This window comes from Chinchilla lanigera, unplaced genomic scaffold (assembly GCF_000276665.1).
Source record: "Chinchilla lanigera isolate Chin_1 unplaced genomic scaffold, ChiLan1.0 scaffold00021, whole genome shotgun sequence".
Classification (NCBI taxonomy): Eukaryota; Metazoa; Chordata; class Mammalia; order Rodentia; family Chinchillidae; genus Chinchilla; species Chinchilla lanigera.
In genome coordinates this window covers 26985188-26998546 of record NW_004955422.1, presented here as the reverse complement: position 1 = coordinate 26998546, position 13359 = coordinate 26985188, and the positions used below count along the sequence as shown (strand labels likewise).

Sequence of the window (13359 nt, the reverse complement as noted above, 5' to 3'; positions counted from 1 at the left end):
TGCTAGATATGAAAAACAGCTATAGGGGGCTGGGGATTTAGCTCAGCGGCAAAGCGCCTGCCTGGCAAGCGCAAGGTCGTGAGTTCGGTTCCCGGAAAAAAAAAAAAAAAAAAAAAAAAAGAAAAACAGCTCTCTGACTACATACAAAGGACTTCCTCACAAACTTCCCACTGCCCTTCTTTTCTATTAACACCAACCAAGTCACTCCTCATCCCCTCAGGGTTTTAGCTCCTGGCTCTCCACCTTTCTGTGTCAGTCATCACTCTTAGTAATTCAACCCACAGAAGTACTATCCACATTTTAAACTGGACAGTTCCTTGATCTCCTTCACAATGTGAAGGTACTTCTTCCTCACTGCAGGAACTCATCGGTGTAACTCACATTCTCGGCCACACTCCACTCCAAGGGAGGTGGGGTGGCTTGTCTGATGAGTGAATTTGAGAGGAATAAACTGGGCATACTCAGTTTAGTTCCCTCTTCTTCTGGAAGCAATTCCTGCCCACCTGCAGAAACTAGGTGTTCTCAGCTGCTTTGTAACTGGTAGATGACTGCTGAATTTTGGGATTTAGTTAGAAGAATCATTTGGTATTCTCATTAAGCTACATCCTCTGGTTCTGATGCTATTAGTAATAAAAGGCCTGTTTTGGCCTTTATCGGACACTCCAAATGCCTCAAAGCTGTCCAAGCTCTCAGGCAGGAAAGGACACTATTATGCAAGCTCTCTATCCCAATACTTTTCCTTCTAATTATCTCACACACAATCCCCACTGGCCCATTCCCAAGGTCATACATGGGTCAATATTTGCAAATATCCTGATGAGAAAAGGCATCTGGTATGCTTATCAGTCTTTCCTGGAAAGTCAAATTTAATGGGTCTAACATGAGGCCTGGAACTGTGGGTGATTTTTATCTTTAGGCAAGCTTAGATCCTTGCCAATCACCCAAGGAAGTGGGGGATTAGAGGGAAAGGACTCTGAAGAAACTTTAATAATTTAATAATAAACAATAGAAGTCAGTCAGTCTACTTCCTACAGTATGTCTAAACAATTCCAGAGGAGCTGGGGATGTAGCTCAGTGGGAGGGCACACGCCAGGCCCTGGGTTCAAGCGCCAGCACCAAAACAAGTAATTTCAGGTATGAAATCCTTCCTCCCCACAGAAAGAATCCCCCTTGTTGCACCTAATACAACCCCTTCTTCCTGTCACCCACCCACCCACCCACTTTGGTAGGCCAACAATGACAGTTCTCCTCGGAAATCTGATTTCAAGCATGGAGCTGACCCCTCATCCACCTTTCCAGGACTCTCCCTCTGGCACTTGATCTCCAACAACACTGCAGCTACTCCAGGTCAGAACCTCTAATCCACTACTCTTATCATTTTCCACAGTCCTGAGGCCTCTTCAGGGTCTCAACTTCCTTCCTTCCGTACCTTACAATTGCAGTGTTTATTTCTTTGAGAACTCCCTTAGCAAAACCCCCACCCTGGTTAAAGCCTCCTTTGCACCTAAGCCATTGAACCCAACAGGAAAAGAATGATAACCATAACAATGGCCATAGATCTCACAGGACATCTAACACATTGCAGCAGTCCTGGCAGTCTCTTAGTAAATTTACTCCCCTTTCCCGTTTTTTCCCCAAACCTCCAATACCTTTCTCCACTGACTGACAGCCTCACTTTACAATTCAGTGAGAATTCAGAAAAATGCCACTGTTCCTCCATGCCATCCACTGTCTTCATCTGTAGTTAGGGATTGGCAGTACTCTTTTCTGTTACAACAAATGAACTGTCCATTCCCCCATCTCCCCTCCCTCAGGACCTCACTACTACTGCCCTGGACCTTCCCTTCTCAAATATTCAAAGACCAACCTGACCCGCCCCCCATCTGATGCTCAATGACGGCTTTGTATTTTTCCCAGCATGACCAACTCTCCAGCTTCACTAGTTATACCCTCCTTCCTGAAACCTTTTTTAGTTACCTTTGGTTTGGTTTGGCTTTGGGTGTTTTGATTTATTTTGTTCTGTTCTGTGAGAGTGGGCTCTCTACATGTAGTTCAGGCTGGCCTTGAGCTATGTAGTCTAGGCTGGCATCAAACGTGCAGTGATCCTCCCACCTCCACCTCCCAAATGCTGGGATTATAGGCATGCGTCACCATGCCTGGCTACCGGCTTGGGTTTTTTGGAAACAGTCTCACACTATATGGCCCAGCTAGCCTCAAACTCAAGAATGTCCTGCCTCACAGCCTTCTAAGTGCTGGGATTATACACATGCATTGCCATGACTGGCTTTTACTTGGCTCCTTCATACCTTCCAGGCTCCTCTTCACAATAGATGTAGATTTGGGAACCCTCCGGGCTTCACAATCTCCCTCTTCTCTAACTCTTGCCAGATAAATTCATCCAGTCTTCTGGTTTTGAATACCTTCTCTATGCATATGGCTCCTACATATTTATTGCTAGCCCAAACTTCTCCTTTGAACTTGAGACTTGTCTAATCCACGGGTGGTGAACCTATGGCACGTGTCCCACAGTGAGCTGTCTGTATCACTGAAAGCTCTAAAAGGTTTACCGTCACTAGACTCCAACTGCCTACTCAGCAGCTCTACACAAATGCTCAATGGATCTATTATCCATCAAGTATGAGCTGTCACAACCCCTTAGCCACACAACTTCAACCTTCCACTTTAGGAAATGAAATTACTAACCAAAAACTTGTAAGATTTCTTTCTTTCTTTTTTTTTTTTTTTTTGTCTTTTTTAGACAGGGTTTCACTCTGCAGTCCAGGCTGGTCTTGAACTCACTTTTTAGCCCAGGCTGGCCTCAAACTCGCAACAATCCTCCTGCGTGCTGGGATTACAGACGTGCGCCACCACACCTGGTTGTAAGATTTCCTGACTTCTCATACCCATTTTCACCTCCATTAGCTGTTCCTGGGCCAACACCTAAATATATATGCAATCCGGTCACCATCTCAACTGAATACTCCCCACAACAGCGAGAAGCAGAGCTTCAAAAAATTTAAGTTTACCTCCACAGTTCTACTAAAGTAAACAAATGAAAGCCTCTAATGACTTCCTCTTAACTCCTCACCTGGCCTTGGGGCCCCACTCTGATGCCTCCACCTTCTTCTCCCATTCCCTAGCTCTGTTCCCAGACCTCTTACAGTAACTCTCTTCCAACCATCTCAGAGCTTTAACCCAAGCAGTCCTTAGCCTGGAAGGCTCTTCCCCAAGTACAGTATCTGACGCAGCAGTTGGCACTCAGAAGATACTCAAAAAGCCTGGAAATGGAGTAGGGCATGGTAGTGCACAACGCAGCCTCAGCACTCTGAAAGGCTGAGGCAAGAGGATTCAAAGTTTGAAACCATCTTGGGAAATTTAGCAACTTAGTGAGATCTTATCTCAAAACTAAAAAAAAAAAAAAAAAAAAGTGGGGAAGTAGGTCATTACAAAGGCCCCGGTTCGATTCCCAGTACCATAAATAATCTGGAAACAGGCAAGGTTTTGGTTTGGTTCTGCTAGAGGAACAGAGAATGAGCCAAATGGAGGGAGCAGATGAATCAGGATTTTACTGCCAGTGAGGTGGAAGGCCTACAAGTTTTATGGGAGCAGGTTTTTCTTTTGAAAGGCCTCGCTGGCTGCTGCATGGATCTGTGGAGCAAAAGACCAGAGAGACTAGGGGCTGGGGATTTAGCTCAGCGGCACAGCGCCTGCCTGGCAAGCACAAGGTCGTGAGTTTGATTCCCGGTACCGGAAAAAAATCCAAAAAAAGACCAGAAAGACCTCTGAGGAAGGAGGCCAGAAGCGGGTGGTGGCTGTGAAGGAAAGTGGCAGATCTCCTCTCATAAAATGGAGACAATAAATACATTATCTATATACACAACTGTCCCACCCTGTTCTTGGGCCACCTTTGTATTTCCAGCGCCCAGCAGGGTCCAGCACAGAGAAGGGGCCAACAGATCTGTTACAACTGAATAAGGCGATTCATGAAGAGCTGGCATAGACAAGGGTAGCAAAAAACAAACAAATCTGAACCAAGTCCACCTCCCAGCCCTTAACAACAAGGATGCTGGGCGTGGTAGTGCACACCTGTAATCTCAGCACTTGGGAAGCTGAGGCGGGGGACTGAGTTCAAGGTCACCTTGGGGTATGCAATGAGTTCAAGGTCAAACTACAGAGAGACCCTGTCTTCAAATAAATCAAGACACCAAAAACAAAGATGAAAACAAAAAAACAATAATGAGGAAAGGACGTAGAGCAGTGTTTGCCCCAGGTGTGATAGCCGATCCATGACAGAGGCAGGACTGGCCAGGCTGGGCTAGCGTGTAGCCCCTTCTCAAGGCCCTGCTCTAGGGGACAAAGAACACTGTACCACCCTTCAAAGCTCCACCTCCTCAACTACCATCTGTCCCTCCAGCTAAAATAACTTTTTCAATGCCCTCATGGCAGCTGTGCTACCTCCTAAGCTTTCCATGCCTTCAAGAGGGGCTGACAAGGCCAGCTCTGGGACTGTGATTGATACCCAGGGGGAGCTGAGAACTCGCAGAAGTCTCAGGAATAGCTATCAAGAACAAGCTAAGAATAACATAAGATCCTCTCTACACCTCAAGTTTCTTTACCTGTGGAGTAAGGATACTCACCCCTAACTTTGCAGCATGTCTGGGGATTACAGAAGATGCCAAGTAGGCGAGGTCTAGCGCACAGCACGCCCTCGCTGAGGAGGGCGCCTTTCCTCCATCCTTACACTGCCAAGGTCCCCTATTCCCAATCCTTACCTCCACCCACACAACCCACGGCCCTGACCCTGCCCACCTCCAGTGTGAGCAGGCCCCATGCCAGCCCTGCATCTTGACTCACCCTTCCTGAGCTTCAGTTTCTCATCCACTCACAAGTATCAAGAGGCCACGCTGGTGGCTACCTGAACTACTTCAAAAAGAATCTGCACGTCTTTTCCTCAGCCTCTACCTCTGTACAAGGGAATGACGCCAATATCCAAAAAGATTACTCTATAAATACATACACATCACCAGATGATAAGAGATCGAGTGCTCCATAAACACCAGTGTCCTTTTTCCAGTTTAATGATGTCTTGGTTACTTTAAACACTGCTAGCTAGTCTCAGCTGGTTTTTACTGTAAATTCATTAGGGGTGTTGCAAGTGTGTTCACTTGTACATAATGATGTAAAGGTGCACTCAGAGGTCTACATGCTCTAGGTGCGAATCCTGCTCCATCCCTTCCCATCAGGAAGACTGGGCAAGTTACCTCTGTATCTCAGGATTTTCACGGTAAAGTGAGAACAGTCCCACCCCTGGAGCGCAGTAAGAATAAAATGTGCTAATAGAATAAAGCGAGAAGGTAGTGCCCATCCCACAGTAAAGGCTCAATGTGCGTTTAATTTTGGCCTTCCATCCGTGGGACAGCAGGAAAGAGCTCTCTAACCACTCGAAATTCTCTTCGAGCTTTTCTGCACGATTGCGCCTGCTTGCAGGTGGGTGACCCTACAGGTTGAGCAATCTGCCCAAAGTTCCCACAAGATGCAGAGCAGTGCCAGCCTTGGGCTGCCTTTCCACGCCTCTCTTTACAGCTCTTGCGAGAGCCTGTGCCCACGCCTGCCCTGCAGGAGGCCCAGAGAGGAGTGGGCTCCTGACCGGGACCACCCAGCCGGCCAGCAGGCAGGGCTGGGACCCTCCGGCAGGCTCCGGCAGGGGCGCCCCATACCAGGCCGCGGGCACGTGCGCGCCCCTCCACAGCCCGCAGGCTCGGTGCCGAGCGCACCACTAGCCCGCGTCTCGCAGCCCGCGTAGCGGCACAAACGGCGCGGGGCACGCCGGGACTCGTAGTCCGCAGGCGCCTTCCACCGCCGGTTGGCGGCGGCTCACGAACTCCAGCCCCCAGGAGGCCCCGCGCGCCCAGCAACGCGCCCAGTCTGCGATTTTTAGGGGTCCTGGACGCCCGGGGGCAGCCCTGCGGCCGCCACCCCCAGCAAGCCGCGGGCAGGGCGGGAAGCACCAGTCAGACAAGCCCGAGACGGGTGCAGAGGAGCCGCCGCAGGCAGCACGCCTTGGAACTCACCGACTTTGTAGGGCAGTTTGTCAGACATGCTGGCGACGCTTCCGCACGCAGGGATGGACTGGAGCGAAGGGGCCGGGCCTCGGAACTAGGACCGCTATGGGCAGGCGGGCGGGCTGCGCGGGACTGGAACCTGTGCGTGGCGCCCGCCTGTTTAAATATCTTCCTGGCGCTTACATATTCATGAGTCCTCGGCTGGGGCTGAGGCGCTGGGGCGGGGCCGGTGCGCGGGGCGGGACCGGAATGGACTTCGCCCCGGGCGGGGAATCGGGCCGCGTGCGTCTGGGCGCCAGGAGGACCTCAGGGCCCGGCGTGAAGCGACCGGGGCCGCTCTTCGCTCTTTCAGTGAAGCCCTTGTCAGGACCAAACTGAACTTTGAAATTCCAGCTCGCTCACTTCCTGAAGCCTCAACTTCCTCGTGGGTAAGCTGCGCAGGAAAATCAGTCGCAAGTTCGAGCCCAGCCTGAGCAACTTAGTGACTTAGTGAGACCCTGCCTCAAAATGCAAAAAGCTGGGGATGTACTTCAGTGCGAAGGCCCTGGGTTCAATACCTAGTAACCACACGCACACGAATAATGCCTACCACACAGACTGAATAGGTTGCGATATGTCACGCATCCCAGACCCCCAGACCTGCCCCTCCCCCAAGGTCAGCAGAGAGCCTGGCTGAATCCGGCTGATCAGCCTCAGCCTGCGATGCAACCCACCTCTTGGCTTTCGCTTTACTTACTGCCCTCCACACTTCTTCTTCTGGCATTAGAAACTTCTTCCAGAGCCTTGAGGTTGCTGTTTTGGGTTTTCTTGTTGTTTTGTTTTGTTTCTGTTTTTGAGACAGGGCCTCCCTGTTGCCCAAGCTGGCTTTGAACTCCGGGGTTCAAGTGATTCTCCTGCCTCAGTCTCCAAGTAGCAGGGACAACAGATGCACACTGCTACACCCAGCTCAATGGCTTAATGTTCCTTTTACCCCTTCCTGAGACATCTGACGTACACTCACGGCTTCTGTGACTGCTTATATCCCATGGATCCAGGTGTCCATGGAATAAACCAGTGCATTACCTCAGAAGTCACCTGTTTCCCTCCTCAATCACATACCCTTCTCCCCAGCCCTGGAGTTAGCACTACAGTGAGTTTCATCTTAATCATTCTTCTGCTTTTCTCCGTGAGTTCTACTGCCTATGTGCCTATCCCTAAATAATACATTGTTTTAGTTGGACATGCTGGTGCAAAACTGTAATCCCAGCACTTGGGAGGCTGAGGCAGAAGGATCAGGATCGTTGCAAGTTTGAGACCAGCCTGGGCTACAAAGTGAGCTCAAAGCCAGCCTGAACTGCATAGTGAGACCCTGTCTCAAAAAGATCAAAAAAAAGCATTGTTTTCTTTTTTTTAAGAGCATTTTTTTCTTTTTTTTTTTTTTGCTTTTGGATAAACAAAATTATACCGTATATATTATGGTCCTTATTTTTCTCAACTTTTTTTTGTTGTTGTTCTTTTTGAGACAGTCTCACTATGCAGTTCAGACTAGCCTTGACCTCACTTTGTAGCCTAGGCTGCTTTCAAACTCGCAAGGATCCTCCTGCCTCAGCCTCCCAAGTGCTGGGATTACAGACGTGGGCCACCACACCCACCTTTTTTTTTTGGTACCAGGAATCAAGCTCAGGACCTTGTCCTTGCCAAGCAGGTGCTGTGCTGCTGAGCTATGTCCCCAGCCCTTCTCAACATTTTTTGAGGATCATTGTATAGATGCTGTACCTCTGGCTCATTTATTTTGATCTATGTATAGTCCATTGAATAAATATGCAGCAATTTATTCATTCTATTATTGATGAACACTAGGTTGGTCCAGATTTTTGCTGCTGCAAACAATACCACTCTAACATTCTTTGTTTTTTTTCCCTACCTGTATTGGCGATTGAACCCAGGTCCTTAACACAGAGTTACATCACCAGCTCTTTTTCACTTTTTATTTTCTGAGACAAAGTCTCACTGAATTGCCCAAGCTGGGTTTACACTTACAGGTCTCCTGCCAGCACACCCAGCTCCGAAGTGGTTGCCTCTGGCTGGGCATGGTGGCACACCCCTATAATCCCAGCACTTGGGAGGCTGAGGCAGGAGGATCCCTGCATGTTCAAGGCCAGCCAGAGCTACATACCAAGACTGTCTCAAAAAAAAAAAAAAAGTTGTCTCAATCTATATGATACCAACAGAGGATAAAAATTTTTATACCAAATCAGGTGTACGCCTTCCTGGCAAGCGTGAGGTCATGAGTTCAATTCCCAGTACCAAAAAAAAAAAGTATGGGTTTTAGTTTTTAAAAAAAAAATACATAATATGCCCAGCATGTGCAAGGTCCTGAGCTTGATTCCCAGTATCAAAAAAATAAAATAAAAAAATAAACTGGGTGTGATGGCACACACCTGTAATCCCAGCACTCAGGAGCTGAGGCAGGAGGATCGTTGTGAGTTTGAGACCAGCCTGGGCTACAAAGTGTGCTCAGGCCAGCCTGAACTGCATAGTGAGACCTTGTCTCAAAAAGACAAAAAAAAAAAAAAAAAAAAAAAAAAAAAAAAGAAAATCTTATACTATACCCTTTCTAGCTCTTCCTGTTTTTTTCAGGGCCTTCACACTCAACTACATCCCCCAACCCCTTCAAATTAATTTATTTTTTAAACAGGGTTTCACTGCATTGTTAAATTGCCCAGATTGGACCTGAACTTGCAATCCCCCTGCCTCAGCCTCCCAGAGTGTTGGAACTACAAACAGAGACCACTGCCCCCAGCTACCAAGTTTTTATTTTACACCAGTCTGGGAGACAGGAAATGATAGCTCATTGTGGTTTTAATTTGCATTTCTTTTACTACTAATGAGGCCAAGTGTACTCTGGTGTTGTTTCAGATTGTATAAATCTTTCACCTTTTCCTAGTGAGTGGAGTATCCATGCTGAGATCCATGTGGGCTTTTCTCTGTGCAAAAGTTCCGGTTCCATGGAAGTCTTTGCCCATTTAAAAATAATAGGAATTCTTTACATCATCTCCAAACAATTTCTTGCTGATTATATGTGTTGCAAATATCTGCTCAAGGTTTATGGTTTATTTTCTCACCCTCCCTATGTTATTTTTCAATGAATAAAAATTCTTAGCGTTAGAGCCACGCTCACTGGCACACACCTGTAATCAGGAGGATGGCAAGTTCTAGGCCCCCCTGGGCAATGTGGTGAGATACTTGTCTCTAAAAAATAAATAAGTAAATTTTGCTGGGCATGGTGGTGCATGTCTGTAATCCCAGCACTCGGGAGGCTGCAGCGGGAGGATCGTTGTGAGTTCGAGACCAGCCTGGGCTACAAACTGAGTTCAAGCCCAGACTGAACTGCATAGTGAGACCCTGTGTCAAAAAGACAGAAATAAATAAATAAATAAATAAAATTTTAGCTTAATTGTAACCAAATTTAACCAGTCCTTTCCTGTTGAATTAATTGAATTAATAAGAGTTTTTAATCTTTTAGAAAGTCTCTATATTCCAAGGTCATAAAGAACGTTTCCTATATTTTATAATTTGAATATGTATGTGATGTGAGGTTGAAATTTTTTTTGTAGAAATTCTATAGTGGTTTTTTTCCTCAGATGAGTAAACAGTTGTCCTTGTACCACTCCCTGCAATGCCATCTTGTGTCCGTGAGTACGCTGGTCTATTTCTGCACACTCTATTTTGATGCATTGAAACCAGCCCTAACTGCCTTTCTACCACCTTTTAAGTTGGCTTTGCACTTTTGTCAAAAGTTAATTTAGGGGCTGGGGATTTAGCTCAGCGGCAAAGCGCCTGCCTGGCAAGCGCAAGGTTGTGAGTTCCGTTCCTGGTACCGGAGAAAAACGGAAAAAAAAAAAAGAAAAAGTTAATTTAGTACATATACTTGGGTGTATTTTTGAGTTCTCTTCCACGGATCTATGTGTCTGCCTTTCTATCAATCTGCCAATAACACATGGTCTTAACTACTATAGCTATGTAATAAGTCTTGAAATCAGATACACTGATTCTTTCTACTCAATTTTTTTTCAAAACTATTCACATCTACAAAAGAATTTTGCAGGGACTTTGGTAAGCATTGCAGTAAACATGGCAGACAGGTGTAGTGATGCACACTTATAATCCTAGCACTTGGGAGGCTGAGGTACGAGGATTGCTATGAGTTTGAAATTAGCTTGAGCTGCAATAGTCAGTACAAGGCCAGCCTAAACTACATAGCAAGACCCTGTCTAAAAAAAAAAAAAAAAAAAAGCATCAATTTGAGGAGATTTATAGTTTTGCTGTCTTGATTCCTCCAATCTACAAATAGTATGTTTCTCCATTTATTTAGATCTTCCTCCAGGCGTGGTGGTGCATGCTTGTAATCCCAGCACTCGGGAGGCTGAGGCAGGAGGATTGTTGTGAGTTCAAGGCCAGCCTGGGCTACAAAGTAACCTGAAGGCCAGCCTGAACTGCAGAGTGAGACCCTGTCTCAAAAAGACAAAAAAACAAAAAAGATCTTCCTTGATTACCATAATTAGGGGTCTGCTGTTTTCAGAGTACAAATGTGTATTAGTCTTTCCCAGTTCTAGTACACAATACCTGATACCTGCAACTTGGAGGAGGGGCTTAATTGGCTCACAGGGTTAGAGGATTCAGTTCACAGTCCTTGGCTCTAAGAAATACCATGGAGCAAAGCTGCTCAGTTCATGGTGGCTGGGAAGCAGAGCAGGTAAACAGTGCCACAGAGACGATGGGCAAGGGACTACAGAGTACCCAGGCCACACCTCCATGACCTACCCAGACACACCCAGGAAGGTGCTCTTGCTAATCTGCTAGGTATGTCTTAATTCAGTGCAGAGGACATATCAGGATTAATGGTCACAAAACCCTGTGTGCTTTGTTGGATTTACACCGAAGTCTGTCTTTCTCCCCGTTCCCCATTTCTCCACCTTCCTTCTTTTCCAGTCTCCCTCTTCTTCTTGTGATTATGAGTGATATTTTTAGTTTCTTTGGTGTCCATGTGTTCATTGCTAGTACACTCAAGTACAGTTGGTTTCTATGTCTCTTGTGTGCTGCTAACAGATTACTGTCGCTGAACTCACTTTTCTAGTAATTTGGGTTGTCTGTTGGTCTGATTGATTGATTTTGTTTTTTATAGCTGTTTTCGACTTCCTAACTACCTAACTAGCCAGTTATGCTACTTGAAATAGAGATGGGGTTCTTTTTTCCCAGTCCGATCTGTAGGTCTTTTATTTTCTTTCCTTATCCTGTTGTGATTTTTTTTTTTTCTGGTACTGGGAATCGAACTCATGACCTTGCACTTGCCAGGCAGGCGCTGTGTCACTGAACTAAATCCCCAGCCCCTCCTTATCCTATTGTGTTTTTTTTTTTAACACTATGTTGAGCTAGAATCATGAGAGTAAGCAGGGTACAGTGGCTTGCCTCTGTAGTCCCAGTTACTGGGGAGGCTGAGGCAGGAGAATTACTGGACCCAAGAGTTCAAGACCAGTCTGGGCAACATAGCAAGGCCCTGACTCAAAAAATAAACAAACAAAAGTACCAGAATTGAGAGCAGACCTCCTTGTCTTCTGATCTTAGAAGAAAAGTGTTCAAGCCGGGCATGGTGGCGCATGCCAGTGATCCCAGCACTTGGGAGGCTGAAGCAATAGGATCATTGCAAGTTCAAGACCAGCCTGGGCTACAAAGTGAGCTCAAGGCCAGCCTGAGCTGCATATCGAGACCCTGTCTTAAAAAGACAGAAAAGAAGAAAAGCATTCAGTCTTTCACCACTTAGTATGTTAGACATAGTTTTTATAGGGACTCTACAAATTTGAGAGTGCCCTTCTATTTTCTATTCATATTTTTGTTTTCCTTTCTTTCTTTCTTTATCGTTTTTTGAGACAGAGTCTTGCTATGTACTTCCGAGTGACCTTGAACTCACTATGTAGCCCAAGCTGGCCTTGAACTGGTGGTAATTCCTTCTGCCTTAGCTTCCTGAGTGCTGGAATTACAAGCCTGCACCACCATACCTGGCAATTCCTATTTTTCTGAGTATTGTTTTTAAATCATGAACAGATACTGAATTGTTGTAGACTTTGTTAAAGTTTATTAGTACATATTTGTTGTACATAATGATTGCCTTCATCATGGGAGTTGGTAGATGTACATAACACATCTTGATTTTTTTACTTCCCCTCCCCTCATTTCCCTCCCTTACCACCATCTCTAGTTCCCCTTCCCATTTGCAGAGTGTCTATGTCCCTATTGCATAATATCTATCTTTAAATTATTTCTGTTTTGGGCTTCTCATATAAAAGAAATAATACAATATTTGTTCTTATGTGTCATTTTACTTTACTTAACATTATGATATCAAGGTACATCTATTTTCCTACAAATGACTTGAACCTAGGGCTACATCCCCAATCTGTCTGTTTCTTTCATTCATTCGTTCATTTTTGAGAAAGCATCTTACTAAATTGCCCAGGCTGGGCTTAAATTTGCAATCCTCCTGCCTCCACCTCCCAGAGTACTAGGATTACAGGAGTGTATCACCAAACCTGGCTGTAATTCTTTTTATTTTTGCTGATTTCTTTTTGCTAAAACCTTAAGGATTTTTACTTCTACATTTGTGAGGGATACTGGTCTAAAGTTTTCTTTCTTTGTACTGTTTCTGTCAAGTTTTAGTATCTTCCTTTAAATCTTTGGTAAATGGCTGGATATTGTGGTCAGGGTTTACAAGGGAATAGATTTAATACAGGACACATAATTTACAGGATTATTTTATAAAATTCACCCAGAGAGTAAAATGCAGAAGAGTGCGGGAGATCTGTTCACACACTAGAGACCCAAAGAATAGGATGAAGGGCGGGTAGGCCCCCAGCGCACGGGGAGCCTCAGGCGGGGAGCACCGGTCTTCGGACCGGCGACTCACTCCCGGCCTTGTGGTTCCCCGGAAGGAGGGCTTCCGGCGCACAGGGAGCTGCGGGTGGGGAGCGCCAACCTTCTGGCTGGCTAGCTTCCTGCCTGCTGGCTCACGGAGGGTGGGCCCCCAGCGCACAGGGAGTCTTGGGCAGGGAGTGCCGGTTTTTTGGGTCTTTGGACCGGCGACTCACTCCCGGCCTTGTGGTTCCCCGGAAGGAGGGCTTCCGGCGCACAGGGAGCCACGGGTGGGGAGCGCCAGCCTTCTGGCTGGCTAGCTTCCTGCCTGCTGGCTCCTGGAGGGTGGGCCCCCAGCGCACAGGGAGCCTCGGGCAGGGAACGCCGGTCTTTGGACCGGCGACTCACTCCC

General features: G+C 46.6%; 1 protein-coding gene across 1 annotated transcript in view; it reads right to left on the bottom strand.

Annotated features, from left to right (window-relative positions):
* Positions 1 to 6252, bottom strand: part of Ahcy (adenosylhomocysteinase) — a 20806-nt gene extending 14554 nt beyond the window's left edge. The window contains exon 1 of the mRNA XM_005384832.2: positions 6072 to 6252. Coding sequence (XP_005384889.1) covers positions 6072 to 6099 — 28 coding nt within the window. The 5' untranslated portion in view covers positions 6100 to 6252. The remainder of the gene's footprint in view (positions 1 to 6071) is intronic.
* Positions 6253 to 13359: the final 7107 nt, after the last annotated feature.